This window comes from Balaenoptera borealis, assembly GCF_965194805.1.
Source record: "Balaenoptera borealis genome assembly, chromosome: 3".
NCBI lineage: Eukaryota > Metazoa > Chordata > Mammalia > Artiodactyla > Balaenopteridae > Balaenoptera > Balaenoptera borealis.
In genome coordinates, this window is record NC_138866.1 from 34566354 (window position 1) to 34583498 (window position 17145).

Here is a 17145-nt window from a genome sequence, read left to right on the forward strand (position 1 = left end):
AAACACTCTTTTTGATTTAAGGCTGCATCCATATTCAAATAAACTGATTGAACCCTAAAATGTATATTTTGTTCTTATACATATTTATGTGTATACACATAATCATATTGTATATACACTTAAAAACAATAAACATACAATTACAACTTGAAGTTCTACACATCCAAAAGCTGAACTTCGAGATAAACACACGCGTACTCGCACACACAATCCAGTTTATAACAGATGGTGCTGCAGTATGGATGCCATTTTATCTCTATTTCACTATCAGTCATTTCCAAAAAGTTATGTCAAACTGCACCTTTTCACTTGAATCTGAGTCATAATCCATAGTCTCAACAATAATGGATTTATCTTCCCTTAAAAAATTAAAATATGATACCTCACAGGTAGACAGTGAGGAATGCTACTGATATATCATCAAGACACATAAAGTCATATTTTTCTGACTAAATAATTTTAGCTTGCCTCGCTTCTGAAATAGGTATATAATCAACACTTCCCATCCCCTCTGATTATTCTTAGTGAAATAACAACAACAAAAAAATGCTACCCAGTATATAGCAGTGTTAGAGAACAGAGAAGATGGCTTGTTTGGAATAAAGGACACAAACATACAGACACACCCTCATCCATGTGCACTCATGTGTGTGCACACACAGATAAATAAACAACAACAAAAAAGTAAAATTAAGAAGGCAGAAGAGGCAAGGAGAGGAAAGAGTGCAGAAATTAGTGCTCCATAAATTGTTAAATGGAAATAAATTGGAGGTGTGTAAAATTTTAAAATGACTTAATATTAGCCTCAAAGTAGTTATTGAATTTTGGGACATCCCAGTGCAGTGAATTATGTCATTTTGATTAATTTAGCAGTTACTATTGCTGTAAGGACAAATGGGACTGAGATAGAAGAAGTGGTTAATATTGAGGTAGATTTCTCTGCATATTTTTAAAATTCAGCAAATTTTCTAACTTGCATTTATGGTGGCAGCATTAAAAGTGATTAATTGGCTATGTCTATGTCTCTTAAGGGTGATAATTTATTTACCTTTCATTGTGATTAAATGTTAGAGTATCGAGTGCCCAAGATAAATTGACCAAATGGATATTTAACAACTACCAAATGGGACCATTAGATCAGAAATCTTTAAGTGGTGTATTAGTAGGTCACATACACAAATGGGCAAACATTTATATATATATATATATTATATATATATATATATATATATATATATATATCAGTTTCTGCTGATTGTTATATACATTTTTTAACTTTTGACAAATAAAACAAAGGGGATTAAGAGTGCTTACTATTAGCTATATGTGAGCCCACTATACTAGCAAGCATCATATGAAATTCCTTTTCTCTCTAATTCTTAAGATTTTATATATATATATATATATATATATATAAAATACATGTTATTAACTCATAATAATTATTTTCTGGAATGAACTACAAATGGTAATGACACTAAAATAACATTTAACAAAAAAAAGTAAAAAGGGGATATAACAATTCTGAAAATAAATATTAGTTCTCTGTGTAACGGGAACTTAACACATAGTCAGTGACATCAATCAGAGGAACGGTTTACTCTAGAACCCCAAATTACAGGCACCTGTAATGAGGCAGTTGCCCTTTCTCTTGTTTGTGGTGCCACTCAAAGCTAGTTATTTGGCAGCTTGCCTTCAGCTGGTTGCTCTATGTGTAGCTGAAACAAACAAACAAAAATGACCCAACAGCCAATAAAAATATTAAAATAAAACAAAATGGGATGGTGAAAAATGGAAAAAGCCCCCTTCCTCCCACCACCCTCCAAAAAGGAAGTAGTGTAGGCTATAGACGAAATCTTGCCAAAAAATGTTAGAAACATATTTACTTTGAGGGATCCAACTCTACTAGCAACTCCTTTGCTTTCATCCGGCCGTCTAATTTGCTACAATGAGGGAAGATGGGTAAAAAAGACAGAATAAAGAAAAAGTGAACTTAAAAATTTTTCTAAACATTAGTAAATAATACATGCAAAAACATCAATTGACTCTTTGAGATACATCTTAGGAGGCCAAGCCAAGGAGTTAACTAACCCAGAGGCTATATGACATGCTCTGCAGACAGGTTGGTCACTAGAATTCAGTCTTTGTTATGACACTATTCCTAAGATGAGGAAATGGGCACTTACTTTTGGTTATCTTGGGGACTTCTCATGAAGCAGTGTCTGGAGTAGTGTTACATTTGCATTTGGCTTACGAAAAACAAAGAAATACAAATATACCTATGCAGAAAACTTTGTCTCCTTTAGTGTCTATTCCATTGTAATATCAGAAAACATCAGTGCTATGACTAGAAACATGAGTGTTCCTTAAGTGGAAAGATCAGTCCTGACAAGCATCATTCTTGACAGGTGACAGAGTGAAGCTCCTCTGCTTGTTAACCCAAGCATTGAGGTTGTTCAGCTGTCACTGAGATTCCCAATTAAACAATTGTGCTGCCCAACCAGAAAATTTTAATGCCAGACCAAAGTTAGATACATTTATTCCCTCAAAGCTTTCACTTATTTCAGTTATTTTTTCCTTTTGGGTAAGATAGGAAAAAAAGAAAAGTAAAACTGCTGTTTTAAAACTTTGTTTCACCTCATTGTGTAAATGAGAAAAGGAAGATTCTAAACCCAAAGTGTTTTATTAGGTTAGGTATAAACTAGAAATCCCTTTGCTTTTTAATAGAGCTGTAACAATAATATTTTGGTTAAAGAGGAAGTCAAACTAAAAAAAGAGTAGGGGGGAGATTGGAAGGAAGCTTCAGACCAAGTGCTTTTACATTATGGATTCCTACATGTGCAGAATGACGGTCTCCATTCAGACCAGCATAGCTCAAGTTAGTTGTGATTCTCTTGCTTGTATTAGGAGACAACTGATGAAGTATCAATGTGATGCCAAATTCCCAGTGTTAAAGTCCTCAGGAAAAATAAGAAATCTGACCATGCTACAAAATTATAGTTTCTGGAGACAGGCTATAGTTGTCTTATCCCTTGTAGGATATCTCTGATAGCGTAAGTAGATTGCTTAGGAATAATACTGAGAAAATTGGATTTTCACTTTGAAAAACAGCATCTTGATCCATAAGAATTGTGTCAACTTTTGGTTTTACTTGATATAAATAGTTTTTACTAATTCTTCAACATTAATTAAATATTGTACCCTAAAGATAATCACTGATTCTTACCCTTCTTGGTTGAACAGAGTTCTTAAATTTAGAAACAGTGGATACTAATTAGAATGGAAACAGTCTATAAGAAAGGGCCTCTGGATGGACAGTGAGTTCATATTATTTAGTCATTTTCTTATGCTATTTTCTTTGATTTCAGAGAACATCTTTATATCAAAAGCTATTTTCCATTTTAAATTGACACAATATCTTGATTATAAACAACGTAGTTTTCTATAAAAAAATATAGAGTCTAATGTTTCATGCTGCTTTCTGAAAACTTTTAGAAACTGCATTGTTACATAGTAACAAGTGAACACCATTTTCTACATTATCGTTTATTTCTGGAAAGCTTAAAATTACATCAAGTCCAGCAACATGAGGTAGTTTCTTCAAGGTTACACAGGACATTAATGACAAATCTAAGACCAACATCCACCGTTCCTGGTTTCTACTTTAAAGCTGTATTACCTTAATAGGCCTGGAAATAAATGGGTTGGAAAAAACCTGATGCTTATAAGAGGATGTATATGTATACATGTCCCTGTGTGTCTGTTTATCTATCTCATTTATGGAAGAAATTTTATGTTACCACATTAATGTATGGATGAAATTTTTCCTAAATCATTTCAATTCCAAATGCAAGTGCAAGTACAGAAGCTTAAAGAATGAAATATAAGAAGAGAAAAGACAATCACCATTGAACTCTGAACATGAAAAACAGACTATATACCAATTTACACAAAGATTTTTAGGAGCAGACAGCTCATCTGTCAATGCTTGACACCAATTTTCTGTATTTAAATCTGATTTTGTGAATCCTTAACTATCGTAAGAAGAAGACTTTAGAAAACCAATGCGGTTATCAAAGCCACAAGTGGTTGTAAATCAAGTGCCATGTGATTTTTTGTGGCTCCTGATACAGGTAATTATCCCTAATATTGAAAAACTTCAGAAAGAATATGAAAAAGATTTGTCACATATACTAAAATTTGAATTGTAGAGAAAAGTCAAATCGATAGATTTTAAGACGTAATGCTCTCATTTATGCTAGTCAACCCTTAATCATCAATTATGATGGAGTAGTATAAATAAAAGAAATTCACAGCTAATCCAGATACCTGATTACTATTTTTCTTTGATTAGAATTTAAAAGAAATCACAAAAGATTAGCATTTGGATAAAATGAACTTTACTCTTCATGATAATTATAAAAGCCTCACATTGTTAGCTAATTTTATACATATTTTTCTGAGGCTATAAACATTCTGTATCAATAACTAAGAGAGGCTAAACTGCAAATGTTTATACTACATATAAAATCACTGCAATATAAATGAAGCTTGAGAATTGGATGTAAAGAATTGTAGGGATTACAGGTTGGTTGAGATTATTAGTTTATAATAATGATATATGAAAACTGAAATGTTACCTGCAAAACAAAAAATATCATCACTAATGATTTTTGTACCCTGAAGAAATCCTTTTATAAATATTTTTACTGAGATTGTTAAGACATAAATCGGAGGATCAAAATCATTTCAATCTTCTATTCAGCCTCTCAGCCTGAATATATTTAACAAGATATCCATTAAAAATTGTCTGAAAAGATTGCACTATACCACCTGTTTTGCAACATTCTGGGAATATTTCTTCAGGAATTAATTACTGGGTAATCTATCCTCAGGAATTAATTACCAGGATGTGGTCACTAAAGTAGTGAAATGACTGCTATTCGTATTCACCTTTTTTTAATAAGAGCTTGAATTTTAGATATATCACGCAACAAAAGAAATTGCCTGGATGCTAACACAATACGGATTGTTGATTCCCTTTGATTTAGCTCAGTTCTCCAAAACTGAGCTCACTGTAAAATTATTTCCATTATTAACAAAGTAGAAAATCACCCCATCTCACCCTCATCTCTCTTGCCAATAATAAGTAGCTGTAAGTGTAATATTTTTTAAAGGCAAAAATAAGATTTTGGAGTAGAAATCCAACTTGATATTGATTTTTGAAATACAATATGAAACTTCAAGAAATTTGGGGGTTGTAGAAGCCACTTAAGGTAGGCACCCATATCACTGGATGTATGCATTAACACATCTCTTTAGCTGCAAGATGTTTGGTGAAGAACTGTGAGAAAAGGTTATATATTTTGTGTGTTTGTTTTATTGATGAGAGAACGCAGGTCTTAGAGAGGTCCATTAGCTTTTTGGAGACATATCAATAAAAAAAGCATAGCTTATACTAAATTCTCTGGCTCTCAGTTCTCTTCATTAAATTTGGGCTCTCATTATAGAATGACTAATGTAGATTTCCCCTTTTTCTCCCCTGATATATTTTGTATTGATTTAGATTAAGATTGTATAGATTAAAAAAAATTTTGTTTGTTTTTCCTAGGGATTGAATTGTTTTATTTTTAGAATTATCTAACTTACCTTCAGAACTACCCTGAGAGACAGACATTTTTAATCCTATTTTATTATGCCAGTTTCTTTTTTAAAGTATGGGTATCAATGACAGGAAAGAAAACTTTTTTTTTTAGAAATTGTTTCTCTTCCAACCAGTATCACTCAGAACATATTGGTACAGCTATAGATTGCTTCTGGTAGTTGTGACTGGAGAAGGAGGTTTTTAAAAAAGTTTTACTTGAGAACTCAAAATTTAAACAAACTCTTGTAAATAAAGAAATTCTTTTGGGAATCTGGTTAATATTTCAATTCACTATATTTCAGTCCTTTCAGTAAAACTGGTGCTTCATTGTAAAACAATTCTGTTTCATTTGTGATTTATTAAGGCAAACTAAAAAAGAGAAAAGAAAGAAATGAAAGTAAGAGAATCAATAATTCTATAAGTGTGTCGGGGAAAAATAAATACTCTAATGCATTTCTGGAGAAAGGCAAACCAATAAAAGGATAGAGAAGTTCAAGGAAATATTGCAAAGAATAATGAAGAATTAAGTCAAAAATTAGAATCTTGGTAGCAAGTCACAGCTCTACCAACTGCCCCACCCACTTACAAAAATTTTTATACTTAGGAAATCCTTTATTTTAAAGGCTCCGATTTCTAATGGTTTATTAACATTTCAAATATTTATTTATATTTTATTGTACATTTATAAATTTGATCCCTAAGTTTCTATAATAGCTTTGATTCCAAAATAATACAATCTATACAAAATTAGACTTTTAAGCAAGTTATTTCCTGCCCACTAGCCAGAGAATAATTCAATCCATGCTCTTTTTCCCCAAGTTTCGTATCTGTCTAAAAAGAAATAATGAAGCCCATCACAGGTATGGTATAAAAAAGTTATTAGGCATTTTGAAATAGATAAGTTTTAAATAGTATGTTTTTAAGAATTATTTATTATTTGTGTAGGAGATAGAAAAAAGTTTATTTTCAAACTTCCATTGAAATATAATTTTCTATCCAGCAAGATTTGGAATGGCTTAGCCTACATATAAAAATGCTCTGGTATAAACAGAGTTACAAACACAAACAAATAGTTGGCTTTATGAAGATTTGCCATAAATCTGAAAAGTAGGCAAAAGACATCCATCCTCATCATTACCAGATCCTGTCTATATAACAAAACAGACCAACAAAAACTTATATTTTTCTGGTTTAAAAAATAATATAGATTATAAAATAACCTGTAATTTAATCCCTATGCAATTTTGTTTAGTACTTTTTTAAACTACATATTTTATTTTAAGCATTTTCCTATGTCATTAAATATTCTTAAAGATATGATTTTTTAGGTTATATAAATAACTCATATATATACATATTATTATACAAGTTATTTAACCATAGACATTAAGGTTGGTTCTAATTTTTCATGAATATGAATAATGTTGTGATAAATAATCTTGTACATAAGTCTTTCATGTCCTCTTTGATAACTTCCATTGAAAAATTTCTGGAAATAATATGATTGGTTAAAACATAAAAAATTTTTTATATATATAGTTTGCTTGCAAGGTTATACAATGTTATATTCCTACTAGTGTGACTAGGAATATTCATGTCACTGCTCATTATAGCACGGATGATTATAATTTAAAAATAGTTATCAATTTGACTACAAAATTTTTAACAGATTTCTGTGAGGGTACATTTTTTTCCCACATATTTATCTGCTGAATTTAATTCTTTTTATGAAATGGCTATTCCTGCCCTTTACTCATTTTATTTCTTTTTTTTTCCCTATAAGATTAGAAGAGCTCTTTTAGGCTATCAAAGCTTTGATAGATTTGTTGTAATTTTTTTTTTTCTTTTTCACATCTGCTCCACTATAAGATCCTTGAGGTCATGGTTAGTAAGTCTATGCATTGCTATATTCCCAAAACCTAGCACAGTACTTGACATAATATGCACTAAAAATATTCATTGAATGAATTTCTGAATTAATGTGTGTTTTGTCTTTAATGAAAGTAGGATGAAAAGGGAGAGCAGATAATCCTGAAGTTTTGGGCAAGAAAATACATGGCCAATTTTAGAACATGTATCATTTAAAAATATAAAGATCTAGGAAATAATTTAGTTTGGTATATGCTGTCTATTAAAGTCATGAATGAGACATGGCCAGTTGAATCATGGCTATATCTAATCAATTCTGCTGCTGAAATAATGATGGCACAGATTATTTTTGTTGAGCTGCTTTTACACAAAACATACCCCAAACCTTTAAAAAGAAGTTTATAGGAAACAAAGATATTAAATTAACTGAAAGCTAGTATTCTTAATTTCACTATTCCTTGTATTTCTACAGTTCTCACTTCCCTGTCATCCTATAACTTAAACAAAATGCTAGTGAATACCAAGAGAAATCAATATTCCACTTAACAGAGACAAAGCTTGACCTAAATGAGAAAGATCTTAAACGAAGTTAGAACGTTTTCACTTCATAATCTTTAACTTTATGTAGTAGCATGAAATGCAAAAGCTGAAATAAATAAATGTAAATTATTTTACATTAATTGGATATTAACATAATATCAGAGAGAAGGGCTAAAGAGAATGATAATATTTATTCAGTCAGTATAGAAACTTATTGCAAAGGAATAGAATTATAGGTCTAGAAGGGACTTTAGAGGCTACTTAATTTAGTATGATGATGTTACAGATACAGAAATTGAGGTTTACTAGTTCTAACAAAGGTATAAAGTGGCACACTAGGGCTGATACTCAATATTTGGTGCCTGATAGTGCAATACTTTTACATACTCAATACTGTTGACTTTTCAAACAACTTTGGATCCATAATTTTTAAAATATCTGTCAGTAAATCAGTCAAAAGCAAATGCTAAAGGCTGCTCCTTCTAGAATATGATTGAATTGAATTAATGAAGATGCAAAAATGATCTCTTCCTGATAACCATATGAATTATGGGAACCATGGGCCTAAAAGTTTGGCATACACTTTCAACAAAGGTAGAATTAATACAAGTCGCTAAGTTTAATTAAGAGAAGATTCTAAAACATTTCACTTCCAGTAGACTATCACAGCATTATATTTAAAACTAGGAAATAGGTAACAACTAAAATATGCAAAATAGGGACTGGTGAAAAAAACTATGCTATACCCACAAATTTGAATACTGAACAATAATTGATATTAATGTTGTAGAAGATAATTTAAAAACATGTAAAGATGTACATGACGTAGAAAGAATGTTACTAAATGAATGAGATAGGTTAAAATATAGTTTCATAACAATAGCTAACATTTAGTGATCGTTTCTTATATTTCAAACACTGTGGTAAGTGATTTATATGCATTTTAAAATTTAAACTTTAAAACAACCCTATGAGGCAAATAGTATTATTATTTTTCATTTTACAGATGATTAAGGTTATAGAGGTGAAGTAACGTTCTGAAAGCCACACATCTAGTAAGTGATAAAGCTGAGATTCATTGCCAAGCCTGGAGACTCCGGAACCAGAGCTCTTAATCACTGCCTTGCCATAATGATCCATTTATATAAAATACTTGAATGCATGGGAAAAAAACCAGAATGATAAAAGCAGAGTTTTAACAGTTGTTATTTATTAAAGGCAGTCTTACAGGAACTCTTTTTTTTTTTTTGCTTATATTAATTTTCTAAAATGAGCATGTATATCACTTTTTTTAAATAAAAAAAAAAAAAGACCATGCCACTTATAGACTGTCTAAACTATAAAACTGTTAACTCTATAGCTATTAATTTCTAGTTAGCTGTATCTTCTCAGGCTAGCTAATCAAATTTCATTTGCAACTCAGATTTCAAAGTGGCGATCGTACACTTCACAGTTAAGCTATTCTTAGTTTCAATGATAAATATAATTCTGTGAGCATTAAATAATAAGAAAAGGATGGGGGGAATTCCATTTTCAATTTTCAATGTACATAAAACGTAGAGGGGACACTTAATTAGATGAACGAAAAACAGAAATCAATGTAAAATCCTGTATATTTAGCAGAATGTCAAAGAACAACCATTTAAAATAATTTGTAAACTGAAAATTCATAGCTAAAATATATTATTACTATTTTAGTTTTCTTCAAAATGTCAACAACTCATATACCATACTGGATAGTGTCTCTCCTGTTAGAAACGATATGAAAACAATCCTTTTTTTGAAGTCTCAAAAATCTGTTTTGCTATCAAACTAGAATAAATAGCAAAATAAATATGTTGTTATAAATGAGGAGAAACTAGACAATAATGAATGAGAGTGGAAATCAGTTACTCAAAAGTCTATAGGAGCCAGGCATTTAATGCAAATAAGTAAAGTAGGCTGGAGGGTATAAAGAATGCCAGCTGAGTACTGATATATGTCGTGCTGGCCCAGTAATGTCAATCTGATTTTTTTAGAAATAGCTGAAAATTGTATTTTTATTTAAAATCTCACCAATTTTAAATGTTCCAAACTAGTTATAAAAAAAGAAGACATCCCCAAAGATATCCCTAATAAAACTATCTTCCATCAACTAGGTTATGACTTAGAAGAGGGCTCTCTGTGCACCTATAAGTAGAAAGGAGACCCTAGGGAAACATTAGTTACTATACAAATATAGAAGTAGAATCACATTGGAGATGAGTAAAGTTAGCTGGGAATAACATTTTCTGGTTGTATCTTCAAAAGACTTTGTGAAGTCTTCTATTATTTTGAATCAGAGAGGAGAAACTCTGTTCCCTGTCCTAGAATGAATCTGGATCAGAGTGTCAAGGGTGAATCATTTATATTAAGCATGGTACCGGTGGTCATTTCCCTAAAGAATAAGATCTCTGGAATGAGAATACCACTGTAACATGGTCTAAATGAAAAAGAGAACACACGTAATTTTGACCCAGGATGTTTCCAAGAAACATAAACCACTCTGCTCATTTGATTATACTAGCAGTTCTTTAAGTGTGGTCCACAGACCTGTAAGGGTCCCTGAGATCCTTTCAGGGGTCCACAAGGCCAAATTATTTTAATAATAATACTAAGACATTATTTGTCTCTTACACTATGTTGACATTTGCACTGATAGTACAAAAGCAATAGTGGGTTGGTACTATAGTAAAAAATCAAGGCAGTGGATCCAAATAGTGTGAATAGTTATTGTATTATTCACCACTGTGTACTAACAGTTTAACACTTTCCTCAATGAAACAGTAAATACTAACTCAATTTAATTAAAACTTGTCCCTTGAGTGTGACAAAATGGAAAGTATGAAATAAAACCCTTCTGATGCATAACAAAGAATGACAGTTGTCTCAGGTTAAAGTACTTAGGCAATAGTTTGAGTTGCAAGTTGAACTAGCCAGGTTTTACAAAGAACACCATTTTTACTTGAAACAACATCTGACAAACTATGACTATTCAGACTTAGATGTCTGGTAGACATTTTCTTGAAAATGAATGAAATGAGACTGTCAATTCATGGAAAACAGACAGGATTTGTTGGGTTTTTTTTTTTTTTTTTTTTTTTGCCAAAGAAGAAACTCTACGTTTTAAGCAAAAATTAGAACTGTGGAAAATGTACATCACCATGAGCTTGAGAGCTTCCAATGCTTCCAAGGCGTTTTTAATGAGCTTGGTGGTTACATTAATTAAAATGATTTTGGATATAGTCAACACTTGGAAGAACTTATATTTTCCATGTGATCAAAAAATGTTACAAAATCATACCTGTATATAAGATCCATTAAACGTTCAGGACAGACCAATGGATTTTTTTTTCCCAGAACAAACAACTTTTTAGTGAAGTATAGTTGATTTACAATGTTGTATTAGTTTCAGGTGTATAGCAAAGTGATTCAGTTATATCTATCTATCTATCTATCTATTCTTTCTCAGATTCTTTTCCATTATAGGTTATTACAAGATATTGAACACAGTTCCCTGTGCTATAGAGTAGATCCTTGTTTATTTTATATACAGTAGTGTGTCCAATGGATTTTAATACATAGGAGTATGAAATTGTCCTTGACAGGGTTTTAGATTCTACGCTTCCACTAACTTTTAATAGACTACCAACTGAAAAATTTTGATGTAGTGTCAAAGAATATCCACAATTATAAGAAAATGTTATTAAGATAGTCCTTTCTTTTCTAACTACGGAACTGTGAAGTTGGATTTGTTTCTTCATATTCTTCAACCAAAACAACATATCACAACAGATTGAGTACAGAAGCAGATGTGAGAATCTAGCTGCCTTCTATTAAACCAGACATCAAAATGAATATGAAAAAATATAAAACAATGCCATCTTTTTCAGTAGATTTTTAAAATTTTGGAAAATACTATTTTTCCCATAGCAATATTATTTATATTAACATAGAAAGGCCTTATTATTCTCATTTTGAAGCAAATAAACATTTAAAAAATTTTTAAGTTTTAATTTTCAGTGCAGTAAATATCACCAGCTACAACTCACATAAACAAGCTATTTGAGGTCCTTAATAATTTTTAAGTGTGTAAAGGAGTCCTGAGACCATTAAGCTTGAGAACTGCTGGATCTGACCAATAACGTTGAGAATATTATTGCTCAATAACCAACGCCCCCATGGGACAGTTAACTTGGAACACAAAAAAACTTATATTTTTATGTCCAGAGAATGTATTTTATTAAATTAATTAATGTTATTAATTCAGTGTTTCCCAACTTTTTTGGTGTTTGTTGACTCCACATGTAGAACCCATACATTTCTACAATGTCATTAACTGCTGAACAGTTGTTGATATACCATTGTTGACATGACTTCAGACAAAAGCAAAGAAACTTGATGTTTAGTGTAGTCTTACTGATTTTATTTAGGCTCTCAAAAATAGTGGAAAATCATTTGCAGGCCTCAGTTATTGCCTTGATCTAGGCAAGAATTTTAGAAATTTCATGACATTCTCCAGAGACCTGGGAACCAATGAACTAGCCATATTACACAATCACCCTGATGTTCACAAAGGAAAGCGGTGATAATATGGAATAGTTTGTAAAAACTAACATCATTAGGAAAAAATATCTCAGAGAAAATATTACCCTGATACTGGATCAAATAATGCCATTTTTATATGTTAAGGAAATCACACTGCCTTTCAGACATACACATTAAAAACTCTGAGTTAAGAAAATATTCTTTAACCAGAGTAATATAAATTCTTTTGCTCAAAGGACAATAACAGAAGCCTAGAGAGAAGTCATAATTCTGCATTTTGTTTGAATATAACATTAGACATTATTACTAATTATTAAATGAACACATACTACCTAAAGATATTTCAATATATACATTTTAATTATTTTATAAAGTTTAGTTTAATTAGACAGGGAGAATTTATATTTTCTTCTTAAGAGGAAAAAAAAAGAACTTGCTGGTTAGTCTGGGCACAAAATTCTATTCTAACCTTTGAGGTACAAGGGAATATGTGACAAGAGATTACATTTACTCAGTTATTTATTTTAGTCAAACTTCAGATGCTTAGGGAACAAACGGAAAATTGAATTGGTCTTTGTAAAAAATTCTCTATTTTATTAACATCTATAGGGAATGGTGAATTGATTGGAAGTTTGGATTTTTTTTTCTTTTTTGTTCTGGTCATTATTCTCTACAACAAGCCTCTTGATTCTAATAGAGGTGCTGCTGCCTTTCATAATTGAAAATCAGAACTCATTTAAGTTGTGGATCATGCTCACTTTAAAACACAGTTTGTTATAGAATTATTCTTTTAGCAAACCATTTTTGGGAGACTATCACCATTTTAGAACTTGAGTCCTCTAGATATTGCCCATTCATAGAATCTACATACTATTTGACTTTCTTGGCTTAGGTACTACTTTACTTAGGGCAATGAAAGACTAAAATCCCAAGTTTGTTCTTAAAATATACTTCACCGTGTTCTCAAGCAAGAGAAGTGAAAAATCACTTGTCATTTCAGTCAGATTTCATTAAAAGAAAATATCTGATATGAAAGAGAAACGACTTTCCCCACATACAGAAAAATATTATGTCATTTCAGCAAATAAATTTTTGCTGGAGACAATGCCATTCTATGAAGAACTGTTTAGAAAAGATAACACCTTGTTGTCCTTATTAGATTGTGATGAGTGTACCGAAAAGGAAATCCAAACTTGGTATGTTTTATAGATCGTGTTCTCACTATAGCTGGAGAATCTTAAAGGATCAAAGCACAATCTAGGATATTATATTGCAGTGAGCATAAAAAACATGAATTCATAATAATGTTTAATATTATAGTTGTTGACCTAACAGGAATAGATGCATACATACAAATGGACAGAAAGTTTTCACCTTAAATGCTGCCCCATGATAAAAAGCTACAGAGGGAAAGGTTGGAACTGTTAGTTTTTAATCATAATTTGGTTATTTAACCCTTCTGTGTTTTCACAAAGACCAGGGTAAGTGTTTCTGATGGTTATTCCCAGAGTATTCTGTACTCCTGCTGATAAATCATAGCACTTACTATACTTTATTATAATTTATAGTTGCCTGTTTTATCCATTTGTAAAGCCAAGAACAATGTTATTTGCTCACCACTGCTTTCCCAGGACCAGGCAAAGACTTATTTAATAGATTAATAACCCTGTTGGGGAGGCAAGGATTACCAGTTTCATCATAGACAAAAAGCTCAGAGAAGTTGAGCAAGTTGCTTAATGCAGTGTAGTAATTAAGTAGAGAAGTCAGCATTTGAATCCAGGTCTTCTCTTATCAAGCCAAGTGCTCTTTCTAGTGCTGATCTTTTAAGACTGTATTGTATTTCTGATGTAAAGAAAACATATTCGCACATATATTTCTACACATGACAGATTGCATGCCTAATCTGAAACATGGAAGGGAGATTTCTATGGGGTTTGGCTAACAGTAATATGTACTAAATTATAAATATCCCATCCAAGACGCAGTAACAATAACAATGTCAAACTCAACTTGTGTTCTAATTTTGTGCTAGATATCATTCCTGGGATGTCTTATACATATCTTAGATTGAAAACATTCAAAACCAAAATGTATTAACAACTCTCCTTTGCTTTTTCTCTTTTATTCCTTAGTATAGTTAATAACATCATTTACCCATATCTCAAATTAGAAACCTGACTTTCTTTCTGATTTCTTCTCTGCCCTAAATTTTTATGCTATAAAATTAAAATAAAGAATTCATCTAGAACAGATTTACGTGCTAAAACCTACCGCCTTGTAATTTGACTCAGCAAGCAAAGGCACACACACAAAAAGTCATTATTTAAAATAAAAAAGAACTGATATCTGAAGTTGGATTTTGAAGTCACTGAATTAGGTTATTTATGTACTAATGAAGTTTTAGTCTGAGAGTTCTTGATTGGTGAATACTGCCTGTAAGGTGGTCATTTCTGCTGAATATAATTCTCAAAACCTCTATCTGGCAAAAAAGCTTTTGTTTTGTTTTATTCATCTTTCATGTCCCTGGTGAAATGTTACTCCTTAGAGCGGCCTTCTCTGATCATCCCATCTAAGTGCGGTTTCCCTCCTTTTATTTTCTATCACTACACATTTTTACTTCTTCTTAGCGTGAATTTCAATGTATCATTATTAAGTTACTGTAAAAGTATATTTATTATAATTTAAACAGTTATTTTAAATAAATTTGTTTTAAAAATACCTATTTATTTCAATATACCATTGACTAAACTGTAAACTCCATGAGGGCAGAGACTGTGTCTGTCACTGATATAAAAGTACATATAAAAGCATCTAGTTTACATTCAATTAAGCAGTCTCATAATTTGAGACTTTTAATAGGAGGATTAATTTGATTATCTTCACTTCTTTTTAAAAAATAAGTATTCAAACTAATTTTTCTATTATATTACTACTCTGATTCAACCGTAAAAGTTTAATTTTAAAATTAAAACAAAGCAATAATTTTACCTTTGAGATTACATTCTGGTGCTGGTAAAAATTATTTAAAAGAAACAGAATCATATTCCTAGACAAAAATACGGAAAAAAATTCCTGAAAAAAAAGATATTCAAATATTGTTTTATTTGAATTTACTGTCAATGTGAACAGCTAAGTGTTAACTATGGAAAAAATATCAAGACAAGCCACTTTCTCTCCTAAAATTTTGCAATAAGCAAATTAACTTAATGTAGAAATTTGGAGTGATTTTTAAAACTGTACTTAATATTCTCTTTGTAATTAAGATGTAATTGCAGAGTTTTAAAAAGGCTCAAGAACTACTATGTATAATTAAACTTAGCTTAAAATATTTATGTACACAGTATATCACTAAGAAAAAAATACTGTGTCTTAGATAATTCTGTATTCCCATCATTAAGGTCTTAATATTTGATGAATGAGTAAACTTTTAAAATGGACTTAACATTTAGCTTTAATTATCTCCCAGACTTTATAAATGAGTACAACTTATACTGTTGGAATTTAATGAAGTCAAATAAATTATTTTGTTTCAAAAATTTATAAGATATGGATGAGATTCTTCTACCCAATTTATGTCTTGAGAACTCCATGTTTTCATTCAGTTGAAGATGTAGCTGACTGGCACCCCATGTATAAATGTATAACATACATTTTATATCTAGAATGTTTTTATAGTTTTTCTTTATTGAAGATTTAGGACCTCAATTTTTTTAAACTATAAAATTAATATCACCTATTTTTGACACAAGTCTAAAAACAATGATATACAACAGTTAACACTCTGAAGACTTTGCTGAAAAGGTTGTACCATGGAATGTAAAAGCAACTGCACTACACATATCAAGAATTGCTTGAGATTACTTCTAGTTAAATTCAATGATAATATTCATAAAACTCATAGAAAAGCTGGAATTGAGGAAGAGAGCTATATAAGTCCTTAAATCTGATGACAGTGAAAAAGCCACAGTTTGAAAAATTACCTAGAGAGCCCTGAAATAAATTTACTGTATAGCCTGATATCTAACATCATATCCTATTAAATAAGAAGGAATGTTACTGTTAAGCTTTTGATGCCAATAGTGGATCCATCCCATAGAAAACTTGAAAGCACAAATGACTAACTTTGCCAGGAAAGAGATATTCCAGGAAAAAGCATCACAGTCATAATTAGGTTTGCTACTCAATTTTTCACATACATGAAGATGTCAGGTAGCAAATAAATGTCTAATCCTCCCCCCACCCCCTTACATGATTCAGTACTTGGGAAAAATTATAAAAAATAAATACTAAGACACTTCCTCCCTCCCCCAAAGGTTGGCATTAAAACTTTCTTTCTAATCAATTTAGATTTGTTTCCAAATATTAGGCAGCAACATTCCAAGTTGAATATGTTTGAAAAAATTTGGAATGATACTAGAGCAGGGAGCTACCCCCGCCTGGACAAGTTAAAAAAAATCCCTTTGGTGATATTATTTTATTTTGTTAATCTTACTGTTTATTGGCCAGAAACACATTCATCCTCTGCA

At 31.0% G+C, this 17145-nt stretch overlaps 1 protein-coding gene across 15 annotated transcripts in view; it reads right to left on the reverse strand.

Annotated features, from left to right (window-relative positions):
• The window catches only part of GPHN (gephyrin), a 611785-nt gene that overhangs the window by 214440 nt on the left and 380200 nt on the right, over positions 1-17145 (reverse strand). For 11 of the 15 annotated variants that reach the window (XM_082386487.1, XM_082386483.1, XM_082386492.1 and 8 more), the window contains one exon: positions 1887-1943. The exons of the other annotated variants lie outside the window; for them this stretch is intronic. In XM_082386487.1, the coding sequence (XP_082242613.1) occupies positions 1887-1943 (57 nt within the window). The remainder of the gene's footprint in view (positions 1-1886; positions 1944-17145) is intronic. 15 annotated transcript variants of the gene reach the window in all.